The following is an 18,352-nucleotide window of genomic DNA, read 5'->3' as shown; positions in this document are numbered from 1 at the left end:
GTGCGTGGGGGATGGGATGGCCCCTAGGACAGGGTCCTCACGTTGGGTGGGCATTGCAGTCCCTACGGATGCCCCCGCTGGCCCTATGGAGCTGAGGGGGATGGGAGGGATGGGGCGGGTGAGGGTATTTTGGGGTCTCACCCATCCGGCTGCGGGATTTTGGGATGGGTGTTGAGGAAGGATGTTTGGGCTCCCACTCAAGCCAACGTTTCCCCCACAGTGTTCAGCCAAGGGGATAAAGGCACCTCGTGGTACATCGTCTGGAAGGGTTCGGTGAACGTGGTCACCCATGGCAAGGTGGGGGCGTCCCCACTCCCCCCCCCCCCCCCATCCCCGCTGCCCCCTCGGCACCAAGCTGCACCCCGTTTCTCCAACCTGGAGCGGGTTGGGTTGGGGTTTTGGGTTAGCCCTGTCCCTTTGCAGGGCTTAGTGGCCACGTTGCACGAAGGGGACGACTTTGGGCAGCTGGCACTGGTGAACGATGCTCCCCGAGCAGCCAGCATCATCCTGAGGGAGGACAACTGCCACTTCCTACGGGTGGACAAGCAGGACTTCAACCGCATCCTGAAGGTGGGCGATGCTCCTGGGGGACCCCTGTGCTGGGCAGCACCCCACCCAGCACCCTGCTGGGGCTGGGGGATGTGGGGTTTGCTCTGGGATGTGCAGAGGGGGGGGGGGTGCAGGGAGATGCTGCTCATTGGCTGTGAGCACTGATGCAGTGCCAGCAGGGTGCTGGGGTGCAGCGAGACACAGAGCAGTGCCAGCAGGGTGCTGGGGTGCAATGAGGCACAGAGCAGTGCCAGCAGGGTGCTGGGGTGCAGCGAGACACAGAGCAGTGCCAGCAGGGTGCTGGGGTGCAATGAGGTGCCATGCAGTGCCAGCAGGGTGCTGGGGTGCAGTGAGACACAGAGCAGTGCCAGCAGGGTGCTGGGGTGCAGCGAGGTGCCATGCAGTGCCAGCAGGGTGCTGGGGTGCAATGAGGTGCCATGCAGTGCCAGCAGGGTGCTGGGGTGCAGCGAGGTGCCATGCAGTGCCAGCAGGGTGCTGGGGTGCAATGAGACACAGAGCAGTGCCAGCAGGGTGCTGGGGTGCAGTGAGACACAGAGCAGTGCCAGCAGGGTGCTGGGGTGCAGCGAGACACAGAGCAGTGCCAGCAGGGTGCTGGGGTGCAGTGAGACACAGAGCAGTGCCAGCAGGGTGCTGGGGTGCAATGAGACACAGAGCAGTGCCAGCAGGGTGCTGGGGTGCAGCGAGACACAGAGCGGTGCCAGCAGGGTGCTGGGGTGCAATGAGACACAGAGCAGTGCCAGCAGGGTGCTGGGGTGCAGCGAGACACAGAGCGGTGCCAGCAGGGTGCTGGGGTGCAATGAGACACAGAGCAGTGCCAGCAGGGTGCTGGGGTGCAGCGAGACACAGAGCAGTGCCAGCCGGGTGCTGGGGTGCAGCGAGGTGCCATGCAGTGCCAGCCGGGTGCTGGGGTGCAGCGAGGTGCCATGCAGTGCCAGCCGGGTGCTGGGGTGCAGCGAGGTGCCATGCAGTGCCAGCAGGGTGCTGGGGTGCAGCGAGGTGCCATGCAGTGCCAGCAGGGTGCTGGGGTGCAGCGAGGTGCCATGCAGTGCCAGCAGGGTGCTGGGGTGCAGCGAGGTGCCATGCAGTGCCAGCAGGGTGCTGGGGTGCAGCGAGGTGCCATGCAGTGCCAGCAGGGTGCTGGGGTGCAGCAAGACACAGAGCAGTGCCAGCAGGGTGCTGGGGTGCAGCGAGACACAGAGCAGTGCCAGCAGGGTGCTGGGGTGCAGCGAGGTGCCATGCAGTGCCAGCCGGGTGCTGGGGTGCAATGAGGCACAGAGCAGTGCCAGCAGGGTGCTGGGGTGCAGCGAGACACAGAGCAGTGCCAGCAGGGTGCTGGGGTGCAGCGAGGTGCCATGCAGTGCCAGCAGGGTGCTGGGGTGCAGCGAGGTGCCATGCAGTGCCAGCAGGGTGCTGGGGTGCAGCGAGGTGCCATGCAGTGCCAGCCGGGTGCTGGGGTGCAAGAAGCTGTGAGCACTGCACTCTGCAGCCCACGCTGCTCGCTGGCAGCTGGCTTTGCTCCGGGATGACGTTGGGGAGGGTGGGTCGTGGCCACCAAGCCAGGCTGAGAGCTGCTATCCCCCACTCAGGACGTGGAAGCCAACACCATGAGACTGAAGGAGCACGGGAAGGTGGTGCTGGTGCTGCAGAAGAACCTGCAGGGAGGCAGCAGCCAGCCAGCTGCAGCACGGAGCAGCAGGTGACAGTGACAGCTGCCTGTCCCCGTCCCCATTGCTGCCCGCACACCGCTGCCCTCCCCCCGAGCCTTCTCTCGGAGGGATTTTGGGAGAATCCGTGGCAATGGGGGATGCCAAATCCATTCTGAGTGCTGGGGTCTTTGACGCAACTCAGGTACCTGGTGATGGCCGGCACGCCTGAGAAGATCCTGGAGCACCTGCTGGAGTTCATGAGGATCGATGCCACGCTCTACGACCCCGTGGGTAAGTGGGGGCTACCCCAAAAAGCCGCGTTTGTCCCCATCAAATCCCTCCTTCGGGCTGGGAGAACTGCAGAGCGTCTCCTCTCCCACGTCGTCCCCCCACTCCCCCCCCCCCCCATGCGTGGCTGCAGGACAGGGAGAGCCAGGAGCCAGGAGATGTCCCCAGAGGGCAAAAAATCGGAGCTGCAGAGCCGGGGTCCAACCTCCTCCCCGCGTCCAGCTTTAAATGCTCGCCGATCCGAAAAGCCTTTTCCTAACGTGCGATCTTCTCAGCCCTTTCCTCGGCATTTAGAAGCAGAATATGACCCAGTGGGAACCGGGAGAGGGGGGGGGGGGGGGACCCCGCGAGGACCCCACAAGAGCATCCCCGGCCCCGTGAGGGTGCAGCACGACGGGGATGTGTCTGCTCTCTTCCAGACACACTCCTGGGGGATTTCCTGCTGACCTACACCGTGTTCATGCCGACCTCGCAGCTCTGCAGGGCTCTGCTGCACCAATATCCTTCTGCTGCTGATGGGGGGGCCCATAGCACGCAGCCCCCTCCCCCCTCTGCAGGGACCTGCTTGGTCCCTGCCCCCCCCCCCCACCCCCCCACAAGTGGGACACCGGGATGGAGGTGGGACCCCCAAACGTCCAAGCAAAGCCCCCGTCCTCGTGGGGCGAGGGGTTTCCCCTCTCTTCCTTGGCCCACATCCTCCGTACTGGTGCCCTTAACTGGTCCCAGTTTCCGCGCGGAGCCGCTGGAGGGCTCCGGGCAGGAGAAAGCCTCCTACTCCCTGCACAAACGCCGCAAGATCCTTCGCCTGGTGAGCCAATGGGTGCTGCTCTACGGGCGGCTGCTGCAGGGCGACCGCAGCACCACGGCACTGCTGCAGGTACCGGGAGCACGGCGCGGCCCCGTGGGGTCCCCACGGCACCGCTGTGTCACGCTGAGCGCTGTGTCCCCCCCCCCCCCCCCCACTACATCACCACCCCATTCCTCCCCATCCTCCCGTAGAGCCTCGCAGATCTGGTGAGCCAGGACCCCCGGCTGGGGGCCATGGTGCAGGAGCAGGAGCGGCGGCGGCCCCGAGCGTGAGTCCCATGGGATTCATCCGGCCCTAAATCACCCGATGCCACCTCCACGTTTTGGGTTTTTCTGCCCCCGGGGTGGATGTGGACGCCCTCCGGCCCAAAATCACCCTCGTGCCCCTGGGGGAGGCATCCCAAGCGCTGCTGCCCTCTCACATCGCTTTTCCTCCACTCGGTGTAGGATGGAGAATGGGGACGGCAGCATCTCACCCCAGCCCAAGGTAGGGGCGGCCCGATGGGGTCAGGAACAGGGAGATCAGAAGTGGGGTACCAGGGGGATGCCATGCTCCTCGCTCTCTCCCCTCTCGCTGCAGTCTCGGAGCTCCGTGAGCTGGCTCTCCAGCCAGGAGGAGGCGGCGTTGAGCAGCAGCTGTGCCTTAAGAGCTCAGGATAAAGGTGCGGGGACGGTGGGCTCTCCCTCCTTTCCCTCCTGGGTGTGGCTGACACCTCCGCCCCGACAGTGCCCTACGAGATCTACAGAGCCGACCACTCGTGCCTGGTGACGGTGCTGCCCGTCAACGCGTCAGTGAGGGATGTGCTGCAGTCCCTCTCCCCGCAGCTCGGCTGGGATGGGGAGCACCTCCTGGTGAAGGTGAACTCATCCGGAGGTGAGCGGTGGTCCCAGGGCACCCCGGGGTCCCCGAGCTCCTCAGCAGCCCCAGCACGCATCCTCTCATCTCCTGCAGATAAAGTGGGGCTGCAGTTGGATGCCGTGGGGGTGTTCACCTCGCTGGGGCTCAACGAGCGGCTCTTTGCTGTCAGCGTGGAGGAGCTGGGCGGTTTGGTGAGCCGGGGGGGTCGGCGTGGGATGGTGGGGGGCATCCTCATGTTGCGGTTCTAGAGGTGGGCTGGGTTTCGCTTTGCCCCATGGAGCACAGCTGGTGCTGATCCTGGTCCTTGAGCTCTGGGGTGGGGGGGTCTTGGAGGGGGTGGGGGGCATCTGTGGGTTGAGATAGAGGTGATGGGTGGGAATTCGGAGAGCTGAGCTGGAGGGAATAGAGGGAGAGCCGTGAGCCAGAATGGAGAGGATGGAGAGGGTTTGGTGGGTGAGGGGGGGGGATCAGAGAGCCTCGATGGAGAGGGTGAAGGGGATTTCAGTGAGCTGGGAAGTATGGAGGGGGGGGAGGCATGAAACACGATGGAGAGGATGAAGGGGGTTTCAATGAACAATAGAGGGAGACCCATGAACCAAGAGGAGGTGATGGAGGGCCTTGGTGAGCCCAGCCACAGGTTCTGGGTTGGGGTGTCCCTCCCCCATCATCTGTGTGCTGGGTTGAGGTGTCCCATCCCCCTTATCTGTGTGCAGACCCCCCACCCCGAGCAGCTGGGCCCCCACGTCGGCTCCTCGGACACGTTGGATCTCATCAGCTCCAAGGACCTGGCCAGCCACCTCACCGACTACGACTGGAACCTCTTCAAGAGCATCCACCAGGCAAGGGCAGCACCTTGGGGTGGGGGGGAGGGTGGGGGGGGTGTAAACCCTCCAGGGTGATTCTGAGGGTCCCCACCCATCCTCTACCCCTCCAGGTGGAGATGATCCACTACATCGTGGGGCCACAGAAGTACCACGAGGTGACGACGGCCAACCTGGAGCGGATGATGCGACGGTTCAACGAGCTGCAGTACTGGGTGGCCACCGAGCTGTGCCTCTGCCCCGAGCTGGCCAGGAGAGCCCAACTGCTGCGCAAGTTCATCAAGCTGGCTGCACAGTGAGTGCCCCCCCCCGCCCCCTCCCCCGCTGGGACACGTTGGTGGCATCCCGGCTCACTCCGTCCCGTGCCCGCAGCCTCAAGGAGCAGAAGAATCTCAATTCGTTCTTCGCGGTGATGTTTGGTGTGAGCAACACAGCCGTGAGCCGCCTCGCAAAGACCTGGGAGGTAACGTCCCCTGGGCTCTGCGGTGGCGGATGTGGGTCCTCAAGCCAGAGGACAGGGGTGGCCAGGCTGCTGGGTTCCAAGATGAGCTGTTGGAAGGGTCCTTAAGGATCACGGAACCGTGGGGTGGTTGGGTTGGAGGGGTCCTGGAAGATCATGGAACCGTGGGATGGTTGGGATGGAGGGGTCCTGGAAGATCATGGAACTGTGGGATGGTTGGGATGGAGGGGTCCTGGAAGATCATGGAACCGTGGGATGGTTGGGTTGGAAGGGTCCTGGAAGATCATGGAACCGTGGGATGGTTGGGTTGGAAGGGTCCTCAAAGATCATGTAACCGTGGGATGGTTGGGTTGGAAAGGTCCTCAAAGATCATGTAACCGTGGGATGGTTGGGTTGGAAGGGTCCTTAAAGATCATGTAACCGTGGGATGGTTGGGTTGGAAGGGTCCTTAAAGATCATGGAACCGTGGGATGGTTGGATTGGAAGGGTCCTCAAAGATCATGGAACCGTGGGATGGTTGGGTTGGAAGGGTCCTTAAAGATCACGGAACCGTGGGATGGTTGGGTTGGAAGGGTCATGGAAGATCATAGAACTGTGGGATGGTTGGGTTGGAAGGGTCCTCAAAGATCATGTAACTGTGGGATGGTTGGGTTGGAAGGGTCCTTAAAGATCACGGAACTGTGGGATGGTTGGGATGGAAGGGTCCTTAAAGTCCGTAGAACTGTAGGGTGGTTGTGTTGGAAGGACCACGGCTGCCAAGCACGCAGAGAAAGCAACGTTTCAGAGCCCAAAGAGGATTATTGGGATGGGGGGCTTGGAGGTGGGTGGAAATTGAATGGGGTTTGGGCACTGTGGTGCATGGGGCCGTCCTGACCCCCTCTCTGTGCAGAGGCTGCCCCACAAGATCCGGAAGCTGCACGCGGCGCTGGAGCGGATGCTGGTGAGCGTGGCTGCTTCCCATGGAGCTGGAGGGGCAGGGTTTAGGGGTCAGGGAGCAGAGCTGGGGGGTCTGCGCCAGCCCCCTATCTCTGGCTGCCCCCCTCTCAAATACACAAGGTCACAGGGATGGCACTGAGATGGTACAATCTGTGCTCCCACATTTGGGATGTGCCGGTCCAGGGCACCCCCTCCCCACATCTCTGCTGCCCCATCAGCCCCCATCGCTCTGCCCGTCCCCAGGACCCATCCTGGAACCATCGGGTCTATCGTCTGGCCGTGGCCAAGCTGAGCCCCCCCATCATCCCCTTCGTCCCCCTCCTCCTTAAAGGTTCGTACCATGGCTTTGGGCACGAAGGGGACAGGGAAATGAGACCCAGAGCTCACCCCGACCCCCCCCCCATCCTCTGCTGTTGCAGACATGACCTTCATCCACGAGGGGAACCGCACGCTGGCCGAGAGCCTCATCAACTTTGAGAAGATGGTGAGTGGGGAGTTGGGGGGGGGGGGGTCTCCTCCCGTCGGACCACCCTTGGGGGGCACAGCTTGGCCCACAGAGCATCATCCCGGGGGTGGGGAGGGGGGGGGTGGGGGGGGGGGCAGATTCTGCTTGAAGCTGCAGGGGATGGTGTTTGGACGGGAGCAAAAAAAGTCACCTCTGTGCATTGCCTGCAGCACATGATGGCGAAGACAGTGCGAGTCCTGCAGCGCTGCCGGGGCCAGGCACACGGTGAGTGGGGCAGGGGGGTGGCTTATGGGGCAGGGAGGGGTCGTCGCTGAGCTCCTGCTTTCTGTCTGCCCTCAGCTCCGCTGTCCCCGCTGAGGAATCGCTCCCCGCACCGACCGGAGGATGCCAGGGCGGTCAGGATCAGCACATGTAGGTGTGGGGCTGGGAGACCCCGAGATCTTCGTGGGGTCCACTGTTGTTCTTTGGTGGTGGGGGGAGGTGAGCGCTGAGCTGGTGCTGTTGGTGCCTTGGCCTTTGCCCCATCACGTCTGTTCCCGTTTGCTCCTGCTCCTTTAGATCCAAGATGGGGGTGGAGGGGTTTCCATAATGCGAGTCGTGGGGATGGAGCAGGAGCTCAGGCTGCAGGGGTGATGGGGACGTGAGCAGTGAGGAGGAGGAGGAGGAGGAGGAGGGGGGGGGGTCTCACCACCCCGGCTGCCCTCCCCAGGCTCGGAGCAGTCGCTGAGCGTGCGGAGCCCCGTCTCCACCTGGGCGTACCTGCAGCACCTGAAAGCCATCGACAGCCAGAAGGAGCTGCTGCGGCTCTCCCGAGAGCTGGAGCCCTGATGGGCAGGAGGGAAATGGCACCGCGCGTGTGTTCAGCCCCACGGCTCTGCTGTGGGATCCGGAGGTCGGGGCTGCGAGGTCGGGAGCCCACGGGGGCTGTGGGCAGCTGAGGCCGTGGACAGCGGGGTCCTCAGCCCCCCCCCCCCCCCCCCCCCCCGCAGAGAGCAATAGAGGTATTTTTGTATGCCAGGCTGCGCTCACTGGACTTCTCCACGCCGGAGCCTGCGTTCGCTCCTTGCACCTCTTGGGGTGCTCTGGATGCTCCCAGAACCAACTCTGGGGGTTCTGGGTTGGGGGGGGTGTCCATCCCTCTGTCCCTTTGGGATGTGTTGTGTCCTCCTCTGGCTCAGCGTGCCTCAGTTTCCCCACGGGGGAAGGGGTGAGAACAGCAGCGCGGAGATGGGACAGCGTCTGCGGTGGTGGGAGGAAGATGCTGTTCCCAAACCCCCACGTGTGGGGCTGGAGAGTGGAGCTGCGGGCATCAGGGCCGATCCTTGCCCCTAAAATCTCCCCACGTTTGTAGGGTACCGGCTCCAACGAGGCTGGGGTACGAGGGGGCGTTCCTCCTCGCAGTTTGTGGGTGCGGGTTGCTTACAATAAGACTCTCCATCACAGCTGAAACCTCACAGCCAGCTCCAGGGTGGGACATGGGGTGCTGGGACCCCTCTGTGTCCGTGCCAGGGCCCTTAGGATCCCCTGCCCCACCGGTGGGGTGGGCAGGGGGTCTGGCTCCCATCTTTTTTAACCTGCTGAGTGGGACGTTTCCCCCTTGCGAACCATTTGTGACCCACGCAGATCTGGGCAGCAGCTCTGTGCCCTCCTGAGCGAGCGGTGGGGTGCTGGGCATCTTCCTCAGCCCTACCATGGGGCACAGTCCGACGAGACCCCGCATGGAGCACCGCAACATCTCCTCCTCTTCCTCCCGTGGAGCTGCCGGACCCACAGCCCATCCCAGCAGCCCAAGACCCCCCCTACAGACCCCTAAGAACTCCCTCCCCCACCATATTTCCCCCCCGAACCCCATAGGACCCCATTGACCCCTTCCTTTCCCTTTAGGACCCCCTCTTAGGAGCCCCAAGGGCTCCATACTGCCCCATTTCCCCCCAGGACCCCATAGGATCCCAAAGAACCCCACATAGGTCCCTATTAACCCCTTCCTTCCTCTTTAGGACCCCTTCTTAGGACCCCCAAGGGCTCCATTCCCTCCCAGGACACCATAGGACCCCCCCGAACCCCATAGGACCCCATTAACCCCTTCCTTTCCCTTTAGGACCCCCTCTTAGGACCCCCAAGGGCTCCATCCCCTCCCAGGACCGCATAGGACCCCCCAGGACCCCCAAGGACTCCATTAACCCCTTCCTTCCCCTTTAGGACCCCCTCTTAGGACCCCCAAGGACTCCATCCTGCCCCATTTCCCTCCAGAACCCCCCACGACCCCCCTTAGGACCCCATTAGCCCCTTCTTTTCCCTTTAGGACCCCCTCTTAGGACCCCCAAGGGCTCCATCCCCTCCCAGGACACCATAGGACCCCCCAGGACACCCAGGGACCCCATTAATCCCTTCCTTCCCCTTTAGGACCCCCTCTTAGGACCCCCAAGGACTCCATACTGCCCCATTTCCCCCCAGGACCCCATAGGACCCCAAAGAACCCCCCATAGGTTCCCATTAACCCCTTCCTTCCTCTTTAGGACCCCCTCTTAGGACCCCCAAGGGCTCCATCCCCTCCCAGGACCGCATAGGACCCCCCAGGACCCCAAGGACTCAATTAACCCCTTCCTTCCCCTTTAGGACCCCCTCTTAGGAGCCCCAAGGACTCCATACTGCCCCATTTCCCCCCAGGACCCCATAGAACCCCAAAGAACCCCCCATAGGTTCCCATTAACCCCTTCCTTTCCCTTTAGGACCCCCTCTTAGGAGCCCCAAGGACTCCATACTGCCCCATTTCCCCCCAGGACCCCATAGAACCCCAAAGAACCCCCCATAGGTTCCCATTAACCCCTTCCTTCCCCTTTAGGACCCCCTCTTAGGAGCCCCAAGGACTCCATACTGCCCCATTTCCCCCCAGGACCCCATAGGACCCCAAAGAACCCCCCATAGGTTCCCATTAATCCCTTCCTTTCCCTTTAGGACCCCCTCTTAGGACCCCCAAGGGCTCCATCCCCTCCCAGGACCGCATAGGACCCCCCAGGACACCCAGGGACCCCATTAATCCCTTCCTTCCCCTTTAGGACCCCCTCTTAGGACCCCCAAGGGCTCCATCCCCTCCCAGGACCACATAGGACCCCCCAGGACACCCAGGGACCCCATTAATCCCTTCCTTCCCCTTTAGGACCCCCTCTTAGGACCCCCAAGGACTCCATCCTGCCCCATTTCCCTCCAGAACCCCCCACGACCCCCCTTAGGACCCCATTAGCCCCTTCTTTTCCCTTTAGGACCCCCTCTTAGCACCCTCAAAGACTCCATCCCCTCCCAGGACACCATAGGACCCCCCAGGACACCCAGGAACCCCATTAATCCCTTCCTTCCCCTTTAGGACCCCCTCTGAAGACATCCAAGGACTCCATCCCCTCCTAGGACACCCCAGGACCCCCCATTAACCCCAGGGCTGCACCCCACACCCGACACCACATCTTCGCAGCCGGGAATCTCTTTCTTTTTCCCCTCTTCCCTCCACCTTCACCGTTCGTTGGGCATTTTTCTCCCCATCAAGAGTTCATCAGAGCCTCGGGTGCCCGGACACAAAACCGATCCCAAAGCAATCAGAGCCACGAGAAAATCCCAAATCTCACCCCACTCACGTGCGGGGCGTGAGCGGCCACGCACACTCAGCGCGTGACGACACGGGATCGTCCCAGAAAATAAAACTGCTGTCAGCAGGGGAGTGTCAGAGGGGGCAGGGAAATGACAGAGGGGTGAGGAGGTTAAGAACCTTTTCCTTTAAGGCGCAGAATTGCTCACCTGTGCCAGGTGACGCAGGTTTGGGGTGTTGGGGGGGGTGGGGAAGGGGGGGGGGGGGGTGAGGGATGCCGTGAGGCGTGGAGGAAGGATGCGTTGCTCACCGATCGCATCTGCCGGGCGCTGCTCTGAGCAACCCCATCCGGAGTGGGGGAGGGGAGAGGGGGGGGGGTCTCGGGTCCTGCTGGTGGTGACGGTGAGGGGAGGGAGGAAGGAAAACTCCCCGGGCTGTGGGCTGCACGTGGAGGGGGGGGAGGGCACCCTGGGAAAAGCATGGGCAGGGGGATGCAGCCCCCAGGGGCACTGCTGCCCCATGGAGGTGAGGACCCCCCCCCCCCCCCTAAATATCCCCCGAGACGCTTTCCCTTTGCTCCACAACCGTCCGTTGCCGTGGGGAATTGCAGACAGAGGAGTGGAGCAATAGCAGGAGATGAATTACCGGCCCTCCTCCCAGTCCGGGCAGGCCGTAATTAGGACGCGTACGTAACGAGCTCTGGTGAAGTTGGGGTGCAGTGAGGTCCTCGGTGGCACCAGGCTCCTCCCTCGGCTCGGGGGACCCACAAATAGCAGGGTGCACCCACATTACCACCGCAGAGCTGGGATGCTGCGGAGCGCCGTGATGATGAAGGCCTTCATCCTCTTCCTCGGGGTGGGAATGGCCGCGAGCTGTGAGTACCAGAGCGCTGCGCGGGGAGGGGGCTGCACTGGGCTGAAAGAAGGGGGGGATTTGGGGATTGGCTTGGAGGGGGGGGGGGGTCAGATCCTTCCCAGAGGAAAGAGCGGGGGATGTTTCCGTGCTGGGGGGCGAACGTGGGGGCTCTGCTGGTGTCGGTGTGGGGGTTGTCCTTCTCCCCTCTGGGTTTGGGAACGCCGCTGTGGTCTCCTCCTGCGGACCCACCTTCCTCCTGCTCCTCCGTCCTCCCTCACCGAGGGCGATTTCCCCATCTCTTCACCCACAAACCACACGAACGTGGGGGTTTTGCCCACGGCGAGCACGAGCCGAAGCTCCCAGAGCTCCCAGCTCGGCCACGCAGCCACTCCAGCACACTGGGATGAACTGGGGCTCCCAGCACCCCAGGAGCTCTCACCTGGCGTCACCCCAAGCCAGCTCACACCTCGGGCAGTGAGCAAAGCGGTGTGAAAACCCTCATAACCTTCCTGTGCATCACCACGGCTGCTGGCGGCTTCGTCCCGGCTCAACGGGGCAGCACCTGCAGGACAGGTCTGGTGGCAGCGGGTTCGGTCACCCCTTTGTCACCCAGAGGTGGTTGTGGGGCACGGAGGGTCATCCTTGAAGGGCTCAGCCCCAGATCTCTGTCTTCCCAGAGATCAGGAACCGACCGGGACTGGCCAGACAGGATCGATGCAGACTCCTTGGACTCACAGTTTTGGGGTTGTTATTAGGATTTGGCTGCCAAAACTGCAGCTGGCCTCCGCTTGCCTCCTTTGGCAACCACAGGGGGGACGAATCTGCTGGGGGACGGTGGAATGCTTGGGTCCGGTGTGGGGCAGAGATGGGTCAGGGCCGAGGGCAGGAGGATGAGCCCGGATCACTCCACGTAGATCCCCAGCAGCGTTAGGGCACAGCACCCCATAGCCACAGCATCCCACGGGCACAGCACCCCACGGGCACAGCACCCCACGGGCACAGCACCGCACAGCCGCTCTGCTGAGCTCTGCTGGGCTCATCCCTCTCCTCCTGACCTCCTCCAGTGCCTCCATCTCTCCCGTGGGCTCTTCTCTCCCCAGGATTCAAGCAGCTCTAACGTAACCACGAGTATTTTCCAGGCTGCCCTAGAGATGCCTGGTTGTATTTGGGTTCAAGGAGAGCAAGCATCCCCCCCGGATCCCGTCGCCCCAATGCAGGGAGAAGTGTGGGGTGCTCTTCTTCCAGCTGAGCCTCGGAAGGACGCGGCCGACGCTGAGATCCCAAAGGATCCCGAGTAGCTCTGAGGACTCTGCCCTGCTCCCGGCCCCACTGAGCTGCAGTGCATCCCAGCGCTGGGTTTTGCCATAACACGCTCGGGGAACGTCTCAGAGCTGAACGATGCGTGGGCAACTCGTGCCTTGTGCAATCCCCCCCGGGGCCGCAGCTGGAAAACGAGCCTGGATGTGTCACTCGGGGTGACTGATCCCCACCGGCGCTTCGGGGAGCGAGAGGGGTGGAGACAGGATGGGGGTGGCTGCTGTCCGGCCCCGTGGGGGTTGGGTGACCTGGGGGTGGATGGAGCAACTCTCACCTCAAACCATCGGATGCTGCTTCCCTTGGAAGCTTTTCCCCACTCCCTCTGCATCAGCACGGGCAAAGGTGGCACAGAGGGGCGACCAACCCGGGGCGGGAGCACGTCGCAAAGCAGTCCCCAGTGCCCAAGTGGGGCTGATGGGGAAAAAGGGGTTCTCCCCTCCCACCCCCACTTGTGGGTCCGTGCTGCGGCAGCTCCAAGGAGCAGAGATGTGGGGCAACAGAGCGAGCAACGCGGTCGGAGAGAGGAATCGCTCAGCGTGACCCCCAGACAGCGGGTTGGGGTTTGCTGCCTCCGAACACAAACAACGCGGTCCCACCTCGGTGCCATACAGCGCCTTCGGAGTGCCCCTCACCCTTTTGGGGTGCGGAGTTGGCACTGTTTCTAGCACAGCTCGGGGCTCAGATGGCACGTAGTCCATCGGTGGTGAGGCGGTGTGAATAGCTCGGGAGAGAGTCCCCAGATTTCAGTGCAAATTGCCAATTAGGGCGTCTGGAATGCAATGCTCCTCTCCGTGGACGTGGGCATTAGTGGGGTGAATCAGGGCAGGAATTAGTGGGGGGAGGCAGGACGGTGCTTCCTGGAGCCGGGTGTAATATCCCAAACACGCGGACGGCCTTAAAATCCCGAAGGATCCCGAGTAGCTCCGTTGGTGCTGGAGCACACGGGCTCTGCTGTGGGCATCGGGGCCGTGGCCCCACAGCAGCTGCAGTCCCCCTTGTCCCTCCTGGACGACCCCCAGCACGTCTGTCCCCATAAGGAAGAGCTTCTCCCGGATTCAGGGCGGTGCTGCCAGCTCATCCCACAGACCCACGCTGTTGTTTCTCTTTTCCCCCCCCCCCCCCCCCAAAGCCCTATACACGGACCCCAGTTCCTGCAGAGGACGCTGTGATGAACCCTACAACCACGGGGACGAGTGCCACTGTGACCCCCACTGCCAGAACCGCAGCAGCTGCTGCAGGGATTACCTGGAGCACTGCGGGGAGGGTGAGCGCAGCCGGGAGCGGACGGGGCTGCCAGCACCCAGCAGTGGGGTGCACGGGGCTGCGTGCATCCACGTGCCCCCCACGGACCCCATCTCTCCCCACAGAGCTCTTCTCCAGGAGCCACGATGCCATCGGTGATGAGGAGCTGCTCCGCGTCTCCGAGCAGCTCTATGGGGCGGATCACAACAAGGCTCAGCCCAATGACATCACCATCAACCCACAGCACCGGGCCGACCCCGACGAAACGGGGCTCCAGGAGGATCGCTCCCCCAAGCCGTGAGTGCACTTCCACATCGGGACAGGGGACCTTCAAGGGCTTTTCCAGCCTTAAGGATCCTAAAGAGGGCACCACGGCCGGAGCCGGGCTGGTTGGAAGATGGGATTTCTACTCACGGAGCCGTAGAGTCGCGGGGTTGTTCTGGTTGGAAAAGAGCTCCAGGAGCTCTGGGTCCAACCCCATCCCGTCTCCCCATGAGCACTGACCACGGTGACCCCACTGCCACCCCCGGGCAGCCCGCGGAGGAGAAATTCTTCTTCTGGAGAGTAAATTGTTCCTAATATCCAACCTGAACCCACCCCCCCCCCCCGGGGCAACCTAAGCCCTCCAGCACTCACCCTCACCTCACCACCACCTCCTTTCAGGGAACTGAGTGCAATAGGGTCTCCCCTGAGCCCCCCCCAGACCGAACAATCCCCGTTGCCCCATCGCACGTGAGCTCCAGACCCCTCACAGCTCCGTTCCCCTCCCTGCACACACCCGACGAAGACATTGGGGTGACCCAAGCACGGCGCCCCGCACCCGTTGGACCTCATCCCATCGGCCTCAACGCAGCCCACCCGGACCCCTCTGTAGGGTCTCCCAAGCTTCTCCCCGGCTGAAATCCCACCCTCTCCCAGGCTCTACGCTTACGTCAACGAGAAGCTCTTCTCCAAACCCACCTACTCCAGCTTCATCCGTCTGCTGGACAACTACCAGCGCGCCACGGGACGCGAGGAGGAGGAGACGGCCGAGGAGCTGCGGGAGCAGGACGTCTTCCTCCAGGAGGTGATGAAGACGGAGCTCATGAGGAAGCTCTTTGCTTTCCTCCGTAGCAAAAGTGAGCGTGGATCGAGGCTGGGGTCGGTGCACGGCGTGGTAGACCCATCCCCCCCCACCCCACAACCTTTGCGGTTCTTGCCCTCTGAGTGCAGATCGTTACGGCTCCGAGCGGGAATTCCTATGGGATCTGAAGGAGATGTGGTTCGGGCTCTACTCGAGAGGCGATGGGGAGCGGGATTCCAGCGGCTTCGAGCACGTCTTCTCAGGTGGAGAGCATCCCGGGGGGATGTGGGGTGTGGGGAGGATCGCTGGGGTCGTGGAGGGGGGATTTGGGTTGGGATGGGGAGCAGGGATGGGATGCTGGGGGGGGGGGGGTCGGGCTAATCTGAGTGCACTCCGGATTTAGGGGGGCTTTAGGGTGGTGGAGAGCATCCCAGGGGGATGTGGGGTGTGGGGAGGATCGCTGGGGTCGTGGAGGGGGGATTTGGGTTGGGATGGGGAGCAGGGATGGGATGCTGGGGGGGGGGGGGGTCGGGCTAATCTGAGTGCACTCCGGATTTAGGGGGGGCTTTGGGGTGGAGGTGCTCAGCTCACCTCGATTCTCTTTTGTGTTTAGGGGAGATTAAAAAAGGGAAAGTGAGTGGGTTTCACAACTGGATCCGCTTCTACCTCCTCGAAAAGCAGGGACTGGTCAACTACTTCAGCCACAACTTCGATGGGCCGGTAAGCGACCCCGTGGGGCAACGCAGGGCTTGGGCACGAAGTGCTGACCCCTCTCCATCAGCTGCACCCCAAAGGGGGAAACCCAGACCCCCAGGATGTGGGGCAGAGCCGCTCAGCCTGCTGCATCCCCTCTCCCTCCATATAGGGACCCTGGGATGGGAGCAGGGTGGGAAGGTCCCACTGCGTAATGGGGCAGGGAGTGCTCTTCTTGGGGGGCAGCCACGCTCTGCTCGCTTTCCCTGCCCCCCTATGGAGGGTCTCACCCCCAAACCCCCTTCTGCTCCCAGTGGGACACTTACCCCGACGTGCTGGGGCTGCAGTTCAGCTGGGATGGCTTCTACAAGGAGGTGGGCTCCGCATTCATCGGCTGCAGCCCCGAGTTTGAATTTGGCATCTACACGTTGTGCTTCATCGCCCGACCCGGAAAGGCGTAAGTACCGCGTCCGTCCGTCCGTCCTCTGACCTCAGCCCCCCCCCCCCGTCCCCATCCTGGATTTGGGGAACCCCACGGAGATGCTGAGCCAGGTCCCAGCTCCCCTCAGCTTCGGGGTGGGATCGGGATGAGCTGGGGGACACCGGGAGCACCCCCAGAGATGATGATGAGACGGAGCAGAGCTGTGTGTCCCCACAGATGTCACCTGAGCTTGGGCGGCCACAGCGTCAGCATCCAGACCTACACCTGGACCAAGTCCACCTACGGCCACGGCAAGAAATACATCGCCACGGCCTACGTCATCTCACCCTGACCCCCCCGCACCCCAGCTGGGAGAAACGGGGCGGCCGCAGCCCCTCCGCCCCACAGCACAGCCCCCACACCCCATGTGGGGCAGGGCTGGTCCTGCCCTGGGAGGCAGGAGGTCGCAGGAGCGGCGTGGAGCAGCGTGGCCCCACGTGGAGGCAGCAGGGGGACAGCAGCGCCCACCCAGCGTGGCGTGGCAGCACGAGAGCCGTGGGCCGTGGGGGATCTGCCGTGGACAGAAGCGATCCCGAGTGGAAATAAATACTGATGCTGAAAAGGAAACGAGTTCAGTTCCTCGCTGCTGTGGGTTCAGGGTGGGTTTGGGGATCCCTGTGCTGCTCACCCATCTGAAGAAGCCCCCTCCCCTCTCCCCCCCGCCCTCCCTAGCCCCCCAGGATTTGTCCCTCTCCCCACTTCTCCCAGCACCCTGCAGCCAGCTGGGTGCTGATGGGATCCTTCCCGCTCCAGTGGGTCCCACCCCGAGGAAGTGCCCCTTGGGGGGTCCACCGAGCTGCGTCCCCAAGGCTGCGTCCCCAAAACAGCCCCCCCCCCCGGGGACCACCACGAGGGATCTGGGGGCTGCCAGCACCTAAACCCAGCTGAACTCTCCCCGGGGACCCTGAGCCCTCCACCCCCCCCCCCCCCCGCTCAGCCCCACATGTGCACCCTCTCCTCCACCAGCAGCGTGACTCTGTGTGTGTGCATGTGTGTGTCCCCCACCCTATTTACACCCCCCACTCCCTCCTCCCTTTGCAGCAGCACGGGTCCCAGGGTGGGGATGCTGCCCCGACAGATGGCGGCTGCAACAGTTCCTGGCGGAGGGGTGGGCATCCCCTCACCATCTGCCAGGGGTCACAGGTGACCCCCAAACCCCACCGCAGGGGAGGGGGCATGCCGGAGCGTGATTTATAGAGACGCACTGAGGAGCAGAGCTGGGGGGGGTTGGCCCTGCAGCCACGTTGCGCGTGGGGTGATGCTCTCCTGCCGGGGTGGGTTTGCAGGGGGCAGATTGAGAGGGGAGGGGCACAGCGGGACCCATCCTGGAGCTATCGAGGCAGCTGGTGGTGGCTGCTCGCTGCAGGGCTGCCCTGGCACGGCACCCAGCTCCTCCTCCTCCCCGGCCCCATCCTCCACGTGCACACCTCAGACGTCCTCTCCTCAATGCCCAACTGCCCCTTCCTGCCCGTTCAGAAGGATCCCGGCGTCACAGAGGGTGCAGCTCTCCTGTTTTCATCTCTCCCCTTCCCATCTCTCCCCTTCCCATCTCTCCCCTTCCATCTCTCCCCTTCCCATCTCTCCCCATCTCTCCCCTTCCCATCTCTCCCCCTCCCATCTCTCCCCTTCCCATCTCCTCTTCCCATCTCTCCTCTTCCCATCTCTCCCCTTCCCATCTCTCCCTTTTCCATCTCTCCCTTTTCCATCTCTCCCCTTCCCATCTCTCCCTTCCATCTCTCCCTTTTCCATCTCTCCCCTTCCCATCCCTCCCCTTCCCATCTCCTCTTTCCATCTCTCCTCTTCCCATCTCTCCCCTTCCATCTCTCCCCTTCCATCTCTCCTCTTTCCATCTCTCCTCTTCCCATCTCTCCCCTTCCATCTCTCCCCTTCCATCTCTCCCCTTCCATCTCTCCTCTTTCCATCTCTCCTCTTCCCATCTCTCCCCTTCCATCTCTCCCCTTCCATCTCTCCCCTTCCATCTCTCCTCTTTCCATCTCTCCTCTTCCCATCTCTCCCTTTTCCATCTCTCCCCTTCCCATCTCCCCTTCCCATCTCTCCCCTTCCCATCTCTCCTCTTCCCATCTCCCCTTCCCATCTCCCCTTCCATCTCTCCCCTTCCATCTCTCCCCTTCCCATCTCTCCCCTTCCCATCTCTCCCCTTCCATCTCTCCCCTTCCATCTCTCCTCTTTCCATCTCTCCTCTTCCCATCTCTCCCCTTCCATCTCTCCCCTTCCATCTCTCCCCTTCCATCTCTCCTCTTTCCATCTCTC

At 63.0% G+C, this 18,352-nt stretch overlaps 2 protein-coding genes across 3 annotated transcripts; both read left to right on the top strand.

Annotated features, from left to right (window-relative positions):
• Positions 1 to 59: 59 nt before the first annotated feature.
• Positions 60 to 7,694, top strand: RAPGEF3 (Rap guanine nucleotide exchange factor 3; the record flags this gene model as incomplete). Its single annotated transcript, XM_065740508.1, has 20 exons — positions 60 to 297; positions 424 to 570; positions 2,157 to 2,266; positions 2,419 to 2,507; positions 2,924 to 3,002; positions 3,222 to 3,381; positions 3,504 to 3,580; positions 3,759 to 3,798; positions 3,892 to 3,973; positions 4,039 to 4,185; positions 4,264 to 4,361; positions 4,884 to 5,009; positions 5,105 to 5,286; positions 5,364 to 5,454; positions 6,341 to 6,391; positions 6,631 to 6,718; positions 6,807 to 6,871; positions 7,063 to 7,117; positions 7,193 to 7,264; positions 7,563 to 7,694. Coding segments are annotated over 20 exons (2,116 nt in total), but the record flags the coding sequence as incomplete, so codon positions are not given.
• Positions 7,695 to 11,250: 3,556 nt separating this feature from the next.
• Positions 11,251 to 16,509, top strand: ENDOU (endonuclease, poly(U) specific). Of its 2 annotated transcripts, XM_065740507.1 has the most exons (8): positions 11,257 to 11,304; positions 13,732 to 13,866; positions 13,970 to 14,141; positions 14,763 to 14,962; positions 15,057 to 15,170; positions 15,521 to 15,627; positions 15,915 to 16,057; positions 16,259 to 16,509. In XM_065740507.1, the coding sequence occupies exons 1-8, from the start codon at positions 11,259 to 11,261 to the stop codon at positions 16,371 to 16,373; spliced, it is 1,032 nt and encodes a 343-aa protein (XP_065596579.1). In that variant the 5' UTR covers positions 11,257 to 11,258; the 3' UTR covers positions 16,374 to 16,509. The 2 variants fall into 2 exon arrangements, with proteins under 2 accessions (XP_065596578.1, XP_065596579.1); XM_065740506.1 differs by having other exon boundaries at positions 11,251 to 11,304; positions 13,732 to 14,141.
• The last annotated feature ends 1,843 nt before the right edge of the window (positions 16,510 to 18,352 follow it).

This window comes from Cyrtonyx montezumae, unplaced genomic scaffold (genome assembly GCF_038088225.1).
Source record: "Cyrtonyx montezumae isolate F1298 unplaced genomic scaffold, pur_monq_1.0 scaffold_260, whole genome shotgun sequence".
NCBI lineage: Eukaryota > Metazoa > Chordata > Aves > Galliformes > Odontophoridae > Cyrtonyx > Cyrtonyx montezumae.
The sequence above is the reverse complement of the archived record's forward strand: the minus strand, read 5'-3'. Positions and strand labels throughout refer to the sequence as shown.